This window comes from Corvus moneduloides, chromosome 14 (genome assembly GCF_009650955.1).
Source record: "Corvus moneduloides isolate bCorMon1 chromosome 14, bCorMon1.pri, whole genome shotgun sequence".
In the NCBI taxonomy this organism is placed as follows: Eukaryota; Metazoa; Chordata; class Aves; order Passeriformes; family Corvidae; genus Corvus; species Corvus moneduloides.
In genome coordinates, this window is record NC_045489.1 from 4,683,759 (window position 1) to 4,698,138 (window position 14,380).

The 14,380-nt window shown below is 44.1% G+C and overlaps 1 protein-coding gene across 2 annotated transcripts in view; it reads left to right on the forward strand.

Annotated features, from left to right (window-relative positions):
* Positions 1 to 14,380, forward strand: part of HDX (highly divergent homeobox) — a 41,289-nt gene that overhangs the window by 20,371 nt on the left and 6,538 nt on the right. For both annotated transcript variants that reach the window (XM_032123895.1, XM_032123896.1), the window contains 5 exons: positions 3,397 to 3,543; positions 7,014 to 7,221; positions 10,307 to 10,386; positions 11,950 to 12,033; positions 14,069 to 14,191. In XM_032123895.1, the coding sequence (XP_031979786.1) occupies positions 3,397 to 3,543; positions 7,014 to 7,221; positions 10,307 to 10,386; positions 11,950 to 12,033; positions 14,069 to 14,191 (642 nt within the window). The remainder of the gene's footprint in view (positions 1 to 3,396; positions 3,544 to 7,013; positions 7,222 to 10,306; positions 10,387 to 11,949; positions 12,034 to 14,068; positions 14,192 to 14,380) is intronic.

Consider the following 14,380-nt stretch of genomic DNA (forward strand, 5'->3'; position numbering starts at 1 on the left):
TCAGCAAGCCGGGGATCTGAAGAGAGGAAATGAGAATTGTATTCAGAGCTGAGTTAATGACGTTAAAATAAGAACTGAATTACTGGCTTGCCTTCACCTATAAGTATTGTCATAAATATGAAGCGTTCCAATATTATCTTTAGATATTTTTTCCTATAATGGTGAATATTATGGTATTTGTAGGGCTCTGAGATTTTCCTCTTGGTCCTTCATTTCCTCTGATGATACTAAGCATGAGAAGGTTATTAACTAAATTGATGGAAGCTTAGTTACATGTACAATGTAGAACTTCTATCCTTTATTTTCTGACAAAAGTCATTATGTGATTTTTAAGCAGTTTATAATGCAGGAGTCAAACTTGGGTATAATCCATGTCAAGGGGATGATCCTGTAATTGAAGGTAGTTTGTGATTTCCCTAAGAAATTGCTGATAAGGCCCATGGCACAGCATGTTAATCTGGAGCTGAAATTTGGACATGCTGAAGTGCCATTTACATCTAGGGAGCTTAAGGGGTGACACTGATCCCATGATGCTGGTGCAGCAATTGAGAGCAGGGTGTGTAAATGATGATTCTTCAGGATCTCTGAGATCCCACAGCCGCTCACTTGGCAGAGCACAGGAGCTCCTCAGTGCTGGTCTTGGCGAAAAAAAATGGCTAAAATGAGACAGACTCCAAAGTAGAAAAGTTACAAGTTATGTTAACATAATTACACAGCAGCTGTGAGGTGAAAACCATTGAATAGTGATGTATCTAATAAGATTTTTATTGAAACGTTTGTAGTAGGTCATCAGAATTAACATCTATGCAGTAAAATGGAAAAGATCTGACACTGCTTTTTAAGGAAAATTTTTAAGGGCCAGGTGGTTTTGCTAAATTCTGCTTTTTCCTAGTAAAGTCCTTGTTTTGAATAAGTAAAAGCTGAGCAGGCTGTGCACCTTCCTGAGCACCACCCCTCTGGGAACTCGAGGCAGGCACTGGGTGTCTTTTGTCCAAGGCAGGATCAGGATCCTCTTGCAGATCACTTTTCCTGCTACTAAGTCCTCTCCCTGGGTTCTTTCAGGAGAGGAAGCATTTCTGAAATAACTGGAAAACCACGTGGCAAGAAGAAACCTGAGCTTCCTCCAGTGGCAGCTGGACTTTCTTTGGGTTTTGTTCTAATTTGGCCAACGCAACCAACTGGGTGGGAGAAGACAGCTTGAGCAGGGTTTCTCCCTTACCTGTGCCATAACACCAGGCACATTTCCTGGTGCTCCACAGAATTTCACAGAATATTCTGAGCTGGAAGGGATCCCACCAGGATCATCGAGTCAAATCTTAAGTGAATGGGCTTCTCTCATTTCAGCCCTACACTGGGGAGGGTGAGCCTCCACAGGGTGTTCCAGGGGAGTTTCAGGCTGTGGATGTTAAATGTGAGGGATTGCTGTGTGTTGTGTCCCTGCCGAGCACCGATCACAGGGAGCTCTGTGAGTTCACTGCGAGGGGTTGCAGCAGTGTGAACGCTCCAGAACCAGCAGCCACTGTTAGTTATTTATGTTTAAAGAACACCCACTGTTCTTTAGGAGGTGAGGTTGCCCTGAGCAGTCAGGAATGCAGGTTAGGCCAGGGTTTTTCCGTGTAGTCTGAGCATTGCTGTCACTCCTCTCCGCCTTCCCTCTCCTCGGTGCTGGGCTGCCGCAGAGCAGAGCTCTTCCCAAGTCCCACTCTCTTCTGCCAGCAGCTATAAAAGGAGCTATGCTGCAGTGATCCGGGAGATGGCTGTACTTTTGTTCCTTGAACGTGGCTTGGAGAAAGGAGGAGCTCAGGTCAGGCATGCAGTGAGAGCGCCGGCAGCTCCGGGCGAGCAGGCACCGGGGATTTGGCTTTGCCTGGGTCTGGAGCTGCACTTTGCTCAGCCTGGAGCAGCCTTCACTGTGCCAAGTGGATTCCTTCTGGATGAACATGGCCTGGAGCATTCTGCCCAGGAGCATCTCCTGTGCTGGGCTGCTCGGGGCTGGGCGGGAGCGCAGCAGCTCCGGGATGTCCAGGGCGCTCCTCACCAGCCCTGCTCTGACCTGGTACCATCAACTATGGGATGGGCAAGATGGGAACAGCCCCTCTAATTCCTGACTGGGGTGATGGAATGATAGCCAGGAAAAATTCTGAGTCCCTGGTAGGCACTCAATTAACCATGGATTGATTAAAGTTGGAAAACACCTCTAAGGTCAACAAGTCCAACCGGACCATATTTGAATATATTTGGGGCATCGTTTTATTGGGATTACTTTAGGAAGACAAAGGTTTGATGCCCCTATTTTGTGTTCATACGTTGAGGAGACTCAGGTGCTTCTAACATTTGGAGAAATAATAATTTTTAAAAGAAGAAAATAGCAACAATTAACCATATTCTGAAGATTAACAAAAGCTAGAACTGGGAACTGTACAAGACTGTCAAATGATCCTAGTTCTGCTAAATTTCTTTTATTCCACTTACAATTATTTCTTTCTAACTTTTAATGATCTTTAAATGAGCAAACACAGAGTTCAGCTATTGAAATCATGAGCACAATTCATTACTGAAATAATGACACGTGGCACATGGGCTACAAGTAACCAGTGCAGACTTTGTGGTTGATTTTCTGTACTCAGAATAGCAGGAGAAGTGAAAAACATGGGTTAATGTAAAGAAACTGTAGATTTTAGATAAAATTCTGGGTGAAAAGCTTTTGATAAAGTTTGGAAACTCTACTAGAGAAATATACTCTGTGCTCACACCAGTTCAAACAGTGGTAGGATGTTTAGGAATTCTTTTTCAGTGTTACTCCTTTTATCACTGATCCACTATCACATATTTTGATAAGTGTAGACAAAGAGTTTGCGAACTCACAGATAAACAGTGGAACCAATTTAAACTCAAGCTCACCAAATAAACATTAAAGTATTCCCTTTAGGAAGTCAGAATGCTTTGAATTATGCATGTGTTGTAGTTTGCAGTAAGATAAAAGAACTTTAAGGGGGGAGGGTGAGAAACTTGAAAAGCCTTTAAGGAGTAATTTGCATAAATTGGGTGGAGAGAGTAAACAGCACAAGGGGGAAAAAGTTATTTTCAGTAAGGCCTTATAGAATGAGATAAAACAAATTACAGAAAAAATCAGGTGGAGTTGAAACAAAGCTGAAGTGCCTTAAACTTGTGTTAGTGCTGCCACTGCCTTTCCAGCAAATCCCAGGGAACTCAGAAGTGCCCTGGATACAAAAAAGAAATTAGAAAAACCCCCAAGTTCTTAAGGAAGAGTTAAAAGCAAAGAAGAGCCATGGAGGCAGTACAACGTGTGTGTTACTGTGTGGGAGTCCTCTGGACATGAATGCTCTGGATAAGCAGATTTTTTTTCAATCTAACAGTATTTTTTTTATCTTGCAGTTACAGGACCGCACACAATTTAGTGACCGAGACTTAGCTACCCTAAAGAAATACTGGGACAATGGCATGACCAGCCTGGGCTCAGTCTGCAGAGAGAAAATTGAAGCTGTGGCTGCAGAATTAAATGTTGACTGTGAAATAGTTCGGGTAAGAAATCCAGAGTCTTCCCTTATCTTGTCACAGGAGCAAAAATAGGACAGATGAAAGGCTTTAAAAATTTCATGAGGAAGCTTGAAATAGATTTCACGTATTACATAATGAATGACCATGTTGGGGAGTGCTCTCCTGCTCTTTCTGCAGTCTGTATTTAGTAAAAGCCCTCAGGTAAGAGTTGTATTGATCAGCAGCAGAAGCAGCACTACGAGCTGTTTGACATTCTCTTGAGTAAGATTCTAAGTAAGTGTTACATTTTTTAGGGAGATCCTAGAAGACTGAAAGGTACTATTTATATTGCTATTAACATACCAAAAAAGGGCTTTTCTAAAGATACAGGGAAAATACTTCTCATTCATGCTTATAGGGGAAATTGTGTGAAAGAAAATGCTCCAAAATGGGGGAAAAAATTTACAAGACTGTCTTGAGGTCAGGTTGAGGTGTGATGGGGGAATTCCAGGTCAGTTCAGTTTGATGGTCCCTGTAGGTGGTTGAGGGAGGCACAGCTGTGCTGGAGATAGCCTGACTGCCAAGAACCACTGCACATCATCTGTTCCAGAGGCTGGGAAGAGTTGCCACTGTGTCCCGGATGAGCAGGCACACAGCATCACCCTGCAGCTCTGGGGCCTTCTTGGCTCATCCAGCCTCTGGAAATGGCCCCACTGTTTGCAGTCGTACACAGACAGGAGCCTTCCTTCCCCTCATGACAGGCATGACAATTGGGATTATTCCTTTCAGGCTTCATCCTCTCCTTCCACCTCTTTCCTAAATTCCTGACACTGCTGCAGAAGCAGGGCTAGGAGCCCTTAGTGGAACTCTCCTGTTCTGGAGACCTCTGGCTTGGTGCATCCAAATGGATCCAAAGCTGCTTTTGGGGTTGAACACAAATCTGGTTATTTGTTTTTGTGGGCACACATGAAATTTAAAAAACTCACTTGTACTTTTGGAGGCTGAAGAGAATCACTCTTTTGTCTGTAGAGAACAAAGCTGCTCCCTGTTTTCTAAGGGCTTCACTTTGCTCTCTGAAAGGTTCCCCCAATAGCATCTCCTGGCCATGACAACCTCATGGACAGCACAGTGACACCCAGGCTCCCTTGGTTTGCTCCCTTGGGAGCATCCTCACTGGCACACAAGGGGTGACCCTGTGAAATTCTGTGCAAACCTTTCCACCTGCTGGAATGTTTCTGTCCTCAGGGCAGAGATCGGGCTGGCCCCTAAAGCTCTGGCATCACCTGCACCAGAACAGACACACAAATGATCCCATGCACTTTACAGACCTTGCTGGAAGTGTTTAAGGAGAGAGTGTTTTAGGGATAGAGCTCCCAAGCTGATTCCCTACGTGGGAATTCCGGACTGCTCTTGCCTTCACCATTTTGCTGTTCCAGAATGTTCTCTGTTCAGCAGAGCATGCAGGATGTGGAACCTTCTCTTCCCCATTTAATTTGAGACACTATCAAAACATGTTCATCTTCTCTGACATTCTCAGTATGCTGAATGAAAGATTTTCTGCTTTGAAAAGTCTGTAAAAAGATCTGCCTTTCCCAAGTGCCTATTTTACTAAAGAAGAGGTAGATTCAATTTTAAATTTTGTTAGCACTGTTTGTTAAAATCACAAGATGATGGGAAAATTTAAAGAATGGCAATACACTGCTTGGAAAAAAGAGACCCAGATCTCAAAGGGCTGCTTGTGTGTGGGTTTTTCTTTAATTTTTTTTCCCCAAACTGTACATATTACAAAAAAATTATCTAGGTAGTTCTCTGCATACCTGTTGTGCATTCTTCAAAGAGGAAAATCAGCAAGCTGGGAAAGCAAATACCAGCCAACAAAGATGATTTACTAAAAATAGTGTTCAGCATGTTATCTTTTAGCTTGTTAGAGATGCAGCTTTAAAAGGGTTTTATTTCCAAGGCTGGCACAGCATGAAACTGTGTTTAGTAGTTGGGACTGCTGTTAATATTTCTTTACTTTTTCTCTTTAGTAATCAATTATAAGCAAAAAGTTTTTTACTCAACATTTTCCTGTTATATATCAGAACCTTAGGAAGAGGAGCACGGCAAGTATTTCTGAAATAAGGCTAGAGTGATGTTTAGTGTGTCTTTAGAGAAGAAAATCATAAAATATTTTAATGTCTTGGGAAGCTCATTTGGAACAGAGGCCTCATGGAAAGGATGTGCATTTTGGCATGGCCTGATCATCTTTTCAAACCCAGGAACTGCTGCTCCTATTTCTGGGGGTGTAGATGGGGGACAAGAGCCAGCCCAAGAAGAGTGGGAGTAGCAGGTGGTTAAAGAATTGGATTCCTGGCTCTGGGAAGGATTTTTGGCTGCCAGTGGAGAGCTGATTTGATGGAATGAAGGGTCTGGGGTGCAGGGGCTGTTGAGCAGAGTTGAGATGAGATGAGAAGTCAAAAGCCTGAGTGACACAAGGGAAGGGAGAGCCTTAGGAGGTGAAGAGTTGCAGACAATCCTTATTACATCATGTTAAACTTTGAGTCTTCAATAATTTTTGGTGTAGATGTTTCTTCATCAGAGACAGCAAATGAATGACCAGGTGTGCAGATCCGCTTGGCCAATTTGGAATGTGGGTCTTTTCTTCTTTTTTTTTTTCTCCTTTGAAACTCAGTTTTATTGATGTAAGAGGAACTTAAAGCATCCATCTCCATCCCGCCATGGCTGGGTTTCCAGGTTCCCTGGGCCTGTTTCATCTCCCAGACTGTTCCCAGTGTGTTCCTCTACACTCACTGCAAACAACTTTTCTTAAAGCCTTCTGTTCCAGCCAAAGAGGACTGAAGGATGAGCTGCTCTGAGCTTTATTCTGCCAAGTTCCTTTCTGTCCTCCAAGGGGAGTGATGTGGATCTGTCACCTTGGCGAGTTCCCTCTGTGCTGCAGGAAATCCTAGAACAGGGGAGATGTTTGGGTCATCGGATGCTTCAGTCCCCTTATGGAAGTTGCAGAGTAGGAGAACCTGAATCAAAGATCCTATGTTAAATTTGTTGAATAATTTAGGTGGGGAGAGACCTTACAAAGTCACCTAGTCCTGCTCTTTATCTGGAGCAGGATTGACTTTGGAATCAAGTCAGGTTTCTCAGGATGTTGCCCAGTAAAATGTTGAGTACCTCCAAGGCAGGAGGTGCCAAGGCTCCTATGGACAAACTGTCCCTCTGCCTCACTGTAAAGCATTATTTTTTCTTTTTTATTTTCAATTCCAGTCAGAGCTTCCCTTGCTGCCACTTGTGCCTATTGCTTCTTTTTCTTTTGCTGTGCACCTTCCTGTTTCCCTTGGAAAGCTGAACCTGGACACAGGCTTTCAGGAAGCAGCCTCAGGAGGGTCAAATATTGGGGAATAATCAGCTCCCTGGACTGCTGGCTGCACCCTGGTCCAGATGTGCTGATGTCACTTGGTTGGGGGCCTGTTGCTTTTGTTATAGTTTCTGATATCATTCATGTTTATTTCTCTTACAAGACTTGGATTGGGAATCGAAGACGGAAATATCGTTTAATGGGGATTGAGGTCCCACCCCCTAGAGGAGGTCCTGCTGATTTCTCTGATCAATCTGAATTTGTTTCTAAATCAGCACTTAATCCAGGAGAGGAATCTGCTACTGAAGTGGGGGATGATAATGATAGGAATGATGAAGTATCAATCTGCTTATCTGAAGGAAGCTCACAAGGTATTTGGAATGCAGTTACTACTGTGCCTATATTTTCAATTTTGTGCAGTGTGCATGCTTTGGATTCTGTTGTACACATTCAAAAACGTCTGACAGAGTCACAAGTGCTCCATCCCGCCTGGGCTGAAGGTACTGTTTGGTCTCTTTCTTCTACCTCTGTGTCTCTGAGTTTTGTTGGGTTCGTTACACAAAGATTGGAGAAACCTTTGATCTATGAGCCCCATTTCTGCCAGATTGATCTGAAATGAAATCACAAGTTCACATTTTTCTGGTGCAAGTGAGAGCTGGGCAGACAGTCCAGGTGGAGAAGCCTCACTTCCCAAAGAAGCCAGGTTTAAGAAGTGCTCTCTGCCAACTGCTCAGTTCTTCCCAGCCAGCTGGAATGGCCATTCCATTTGACAACCCATCCCTGGAAGTGTCCAAGGCCAGGTTGGACGGCGCTTGGAGCAAGCTGGTCTGTGGAAGGTGTCCCTGCCTTGGCAGGGGTGGAATGGGATGAGCTTCAAGGTCCCTGCCACCCCAACCCGTGCTGTGATTCCATGGTTCCATCCCTGTGATCCTGATCACCCCAGGCACTGGTGGGGGTGGAGCTGCTGCTGTGCTGGAGCAGGGCTGTGCATTCCCAGTTCTCCTGGCAGGGAACCCCTCAGCTCAGGCTGGAACACGGAGCTGCCCAGGCCTCCTGCTGCTCTCTCTGACAGGCAAACACAGCCCAGCAGATCAAAGCCAGGAGCAGGGGACAGCTCAGGTGCCTTGGAACTGCATACACGGGGGGTGTCCTCAGTAATCTGCAGGATCTGGAGTGAGAAGTGCCTTCAACTTAATTCCCTTTTCCCTCCCAGGAGCACATGGGATCGATGTCTCCCTGCCCCTCCTGTCCGTGAGCCCGGCACATCCCCCACTCACTAATTGCTCCCAGTGCTTCTGCTTAGAGGAGATCAATGAAGCCTTTGCTCTCCAAGCTAGAAGAAAGTCTGACCTCGGGCCTGCTGCTGCTGCAGCTCGGTGTGCCAGGCTTGATCCTGTCATTTCATCAGAACAATTTAAAGGGAAGAGCCAGGGGAACGGAGAGCGGCTGGGAATGAGTCTGGGAGAGCTTTGTCATATTCGACTGTAGAGGGAATAAGATGATAAAGAAAAGGGTCAAGTGATTGAAAGCCAAGTGAGATGAGGGATCTCAGAGTCCTTGATTTGCCTGAGGTGTGGAAGGAGCTGATTTAAGTCAGATCTGCTTGAAAGAAAATGGTGACAGGGAAGAGTCTGAAGTGTCTGTAGTTCAAGTGAGGAATAACTCAATGTTCATTGAGCAAGGCTTTCATCAAGCAAGGTGAGGCTGAACACTTGGGTGCATTATTAGTGTCAAAGCCTAAGGAAGTGCAAGGAAGCGACAGGATTTCCACAGCATCCAGGAATCCCACTTCCATTCCTTTATTCTCCCACAACAATTATTTCTATTCATTTCTCCAGTTCAAAGGAGGAGGTTTCACTGCTGCGGCTCAGCTGGTTTTGAACTTCCTGGAAAATATTTCTCCCAATACTCCCGGGTTATGTTCAGGCACAGATAGGGAATTGTTCTAATGTTTGAGAACTGCAACTTTTTATTTTTTATTAATTTATTTTTATTAATTTTATTAATTTATTAAAAAACTGAAACAACAACAGCAAAAAGCCACTCTGAAAGACAGACAAAAGCAACTTCTGGTCACCTAATTAGAGTGACAGTGTTGATGGCTCCTGCTTTTAAAATGTAGTGTGTGAATATAAAAAACTAACCTGTGCTGGGATGTGAAATGGAGCATTAAAGCTCTCCTACTGCCTCGCCTTTTTTAATTGTGTGTTAATTAACTCCACGCTGTGTAAGTGGAGGCCAGTGGGGCTGTGCTGGGTTCCATGAGCTGAGGGTGAATATTTAAGGAGTTGGGAATGCTGTAGGGAGCTGCTTCATTCAGCTGTTGAATCCAAGGGGTGTTAAATCAAGGCTGCAGAGTGCCTGGTGCCTTGGAATGTCCCCGAGTCCCTGAGGAGCATCCTCACCCAGTGACCTTCACCCTTCCTTGTTCCCTGCTCCCCAGTGCTCCCATTTGATCCCAAGTGCTCCCAGCACAAATTGTCCTCTGGAGCTGTGGCCAGTGGCAGATTAAGTTTATTTGAAACAATTTCAAATCAAATTTGCTCAGTTTAGAGCTACTTAACTTATAGGAAAGTTGTTTAATACCATTAACTGTCTTTGTGTGGTCTGGCCTAAACATTACCCTGTCTTTGGCAGCATTGGTAATCCCAGGAAAATCCTGTTATCCCTGTTAGTGTGGAGGTGACAGACTCTGGAATCATCACCTGCCCCTCCCAGTGTCCCACCTGAACCTTGCTGCCCCTTCCCTCTTTTCCTCCTTATATTTAATATGTATAATAGATTTCTATTTTAATATGCAGAAGTCAAGTAAATATGAGAATCAAACTTCAATTTTGGGGTAAATAGCCTTGTCTTTCTTTGGGTTATGTGTTCTCCTTGGCCTTTCAGGTCAATGGAATCTCTCATGCTTTGTGGTTGAAATATCAGGGTAAAATCTGCTGGTTTCAAGTGTTTATACATAAAAAAGCACCTTGGGTTCACTAGGGATAAACATTTTCTATGATCTGATCAGTTTCTGTTTCAAAACCCATCAGTGTCTGCAAGGAGGAGGTGGAATTTAGATATGTATCCCAGAATTTCAGGGAATGCAGGATTTTTCATGTAGGAATTTATTTTAATTTAAAAAAACCCCAACTTCTGCACACCTCTACTGTGAAACTCTTCATCACCTTTGAATATTCCAGCCTGAGCCTAAAAATGGGAAGGTTTTGGTACAGAGAATAAATAACTGGTAGTTTTGTTGTTGTTCCAGGTTGCAGTTGGTTTGATGTTGGCCTGAAACACTTGTGACAAGATGTCTGTTTAATAAGGCAGATGTTCTGTTTTCTGAGTAGACATTGATACCATGAGTTTGCTCTTGGATTTAGCAGCTGTGACATTTAGTGGTAAACACCATTAATGGTCCTTCAGCATAAAATTGGAATGAAATCTGACAAAACCAATTTATTTCTGCAGAAGAGACAAATGAAGCACTTCAAAATGAAGAAATTGGCCACAAAGATGATGACCAGAATCCAGTTTCCACTGATAATGTGGTATGTACACCTTTCCTTTTCCACCAGTTCATTAATAACTCCTTAATTAATGTTGAAGTTGTTGGCCAGCACCTGTGTTTTTCACTAGGTGACAGCTCCAGTTGTGTGTGCTGAAAGCCCTTCCTATTTGAGCATTAAAACTGTACTAAAAATACTAAAACACAGCAGGAAAAAACCCCAACACCTTCAGTAGAAAGGGTTTGCAGAGATGGTGTCCAAGAGACTCAGCTCCCCAATGTGCCTGAACCCCAGATTGTGTCATTTGATGTGATAATGGGAACAAAACCAAGGAAGAGTTTCTTCATATTTTCTTCTGAAAACACTGTAACAAAACTTTTTTAAAATGCACTTCAAATTGGACTAAAATACATTGGATTTGCATAAGAGATACAGTTTTCCTATTTGAAATTCTAATCTGTTCTTTCCCTTCCTATCTTAAAAAGTGTGTCTAAGAAAGAGAGGGTGAATGTTTGGTAGTTATTTAGAGATTCTTTCCTCAAGCTGAGTCTAAAACCGAAAATATTTGAGTCCCAGTGTTACTGAAGGTCTCATGGAGCAGGAGAACCTGGGGACATCAAACCTTTGAGCTCTTGTCACTTCAGCTGGGCTGCAGACACTGGAGCACACAAAATGGGCTTTATCCTCCCTGCCTTCAGCACAGGCTTGGGAGCTTGGTGGGTCCTGCCAGGGAGAGCTGAGAATGCCCCTGGAAGGATTTCTCCTCAGTAATTTCAGGGAAATTCCTGGTGTGCAGGGAGGGGGGCCACGTGCTGCAGGAAAAACCTCTGAATTAACACCTCAGGAATGACCCATGAGCATGGATTGGGCCAGTAGGGCCCTTCCCTGCACTGGGTTAGCACTATCCTAAAAAACAGTAAAATTGCTTTAACTTCTTACAGACAGGCTCAGAAATGTTCACAACTGTCAAAACAGTTAAAAACAGTAAAAAAACTTGGGACATATTTCTGAGTTTTAATCAGTGTTAAGCTTGCCCTTAACACTGTGCTTCAGGGATCTTTAAAACCCAGTATAAAAAGCTCCCCAAATTTTTGTGAATTAGGTGAAAATGTCCATATTTATATATTTGGAGGTGTCCTTTGGGTCAGCATCCCCTACAGCTTCGGGCATTCCCCTTGCACTGTGGCCAGGGAAGGCCAGAGGAGAACTCCTCGATTTCTGTAGGCAAGGAGTAGGTCAGCACTTGCTGTGATGGCTGCTTTGTCCAGGGGGATAAACTTCCAGACCCTCCTTTGCAGCAGCAGAGCAGAGCAGGGGCTGTGAGGGGGTAAATGGGCCACTTAAAGCCGAAAACCTGGGGCCAGGGAGCTCCTCCTCTGTAAACAGCCCCAGTCTCCATGGCAGCAGCTCCCGCTGGATCTCCTGGCTGAGGTGCATGATTGCCATCTAATGGGGGCTGCTCGGCTCAGAACTCCTCAGGAGCCAGCACTGAGTTCTCTCACCTTCATCCCTCATCCTTCCTGCCCCTTTGGGGTGCGGATCCTCATTCGTTTGTCTCCTCTCTGTGTTGGAGTCCTCGGAATGAACGGTTTGCTTCTGTTTCAGAAAATAGAAATTTTAGATGATGAAGAGAGTGATCTGATCAGCAATTCTGAAGTGGATCAAATGAGTTCTCTTTTGGATTACAAGGTGAGTGATTGGGCTGTGTCAGGGACAGCAGGATAATCCCAGGGAGTTCAGGGGGTGGATCTGTCAGGAGTTCAGCAAAGGCTTGGTGGGATCCTGAGCTCCTCCCCTGTTTTCCTGATGTGCACATCATGCCCTCATTCCACCTTCAGCCACTTTATTCATGTTTCAACCCAAATGGAGGCAGGAAAACCCCATTTCTGCAGACCTGCAACCCCCCCATGTGTCCCAATGAAGGGATTTATAGAGCCGCTCCACCAGAACTGTTCCTTGGAATGCTGTGGCGCTTTCCCTGCAGTGTGGTGCTGCCAGCTCTGGAAGGGACTGAACAGCTGGAATCCTCTGATGGAATGGGGGGATCTGAGGAGAAGTCATTCCCCAGGACGTGCCTGGAAGTGGTGGTTGTGGGAGGGAGGAAAAGCAGTTGGATCCTGACAGCTCCTGTCTGCTGCCAAAGGCTGAGGGTTGTGTGTGCGCTGCTCTCCGAGGAGCTGCCATAGTTCCATGTTTCCTTGAGTTTTTACCTCCATTGCTGATTTTTTCCCTTAGAAACCAGGTCTGTTGCCCTGACAATAATCAGTTACCAAAATAATAAACAGATCATCTCTTCAGAACAAAAATTCCTCCTTTCAGCAGCATTTTCTTGGGAAGGGCAGTGGAGAATGAATCAGGAGAGGGAATGACCTTTTCTTAATGTCACCTGTCAGTGCAGTGAAAGGCTTGTTGTGACAGTGCCCTGCAGAGCCAGGGTTGTTGTTTGACAGCATGGATTAGTCCTTGAGTTTTCTGCCTAAATCTGAATTCTTCCTGGGCTGGGCAAAATCCAGAGCTAAACAGGCAACTGCTAAGTTTCCATCGGGAAGAACTCAGCTGATTTTTTATGAAAGCCTCAAGATCGCAGCCCAAATATTCCTCTCTCATTCCCAGAGCTGTTACCACCTGGGACAGTGTGGTGAGCAGTGCTTTCACTGAAAAAATTTGAATTTTCTGGGAAAAACCCAACCAAAATACAACCATTTTTAAGGGTTTGTTGCAAACCTTTAGAGCATCACGTAGTCTCAGCTTTTCATGTCAACTAAAGCTGAATTCCAGCCAGTCTAGAAAGTGTGAGCGTGAATATCATATTTTTTCATTATTCTCTCATGAGTTGGTGCTATTAAGCAGAGCCCTTCTGCAAAAATGAGCAATGCCTTTGATCTTGTAACCTAAATAAAAAGGTTGATTTTCGTGATCTTCGCAAAGGTGAACAACCAGATAAAATTAATTTTAGCTCTGCACTGATCAACAGGTTTAGCACTTGGATCCTCCATACCAATAAGATTGAAGGAGAAGAGATACTTGGAATAAACAGAAGTGCTTATCAAATTGGAATTTTTAATTAGGAGATTTGCAAGTATAGATTGGGAAAATGCCTTTTTAGCCAAAGCATACAAATTATTGATATTTCCTCATTTTGTAATAGATTACATCCAGTTCCAGCCCCATAACCAACTCTGTGGAGGTTGGAACTAAATGATCTTTAAGGTTCCTTCCAAGCCATTCTGTCACTCTGTGATATTCCTGTTTCTCCTGTAACCTGAAGGATCCTGAGGAGCTGGGTGAGCTGACACTTGATCCATGTCAAACCCAGCTGCACTGGAGGATGTTATCTGTTAATTTGTGATAGCTTTGAGGAAGTTTCAAGTCGTTTTCCCTGGTTTCTGTGTCAAGCCTTCTGCTGCAATAATGGAATTTATTTGCTGTCTGTTCTCACAGTGCCTTGATCACTTCTAGGAAGAGATCTGGGCTTTGGTTGTCATTGTCACTAAAACCATTGAGTTTTAAGCCAGGTGTGTTTAGCTGTGGTTATTCCAGTGCTTTGTTGAGTCCCCATCCCTGGAGGGATTCAACAGACCTGTGGATGTGGCACTTGGGGGCATGGTCAGTGGTGGCCTTGGCAGTGCTGGGGAATGGTTGGACTCAATCTTAGAGGGCTTTTCCAGCCTAAAGGATTTCATGGTTCTGCTATTATTCCCAGAACTCTCTGATTTCCCCACAGAATGAAGAAGTCAGGTTCATTGAGAGTCAGCTGGAGAACCACAAACAGAAATATTTTGAACTGCAGACGTTTACCCGGAGTTTGATACTTGCAATTAAATCAGATGATAAAGAACAGCAGCAGGTAAATCCTGGAGCAGGTTTAGTATAAGAAGGTGTTTGTCCTTTTGTGTTGTGTCCCTCCCTTGGGTTTATTCCAGAGGCTCAGATTATGGTTGAAAAACTCAGTTAGTTTTTTCACTCTTTGTTTAAAGCACATTTGACTGCTGATATAAAACCCACACCTAACAGTGTATGTACTATATATTATATA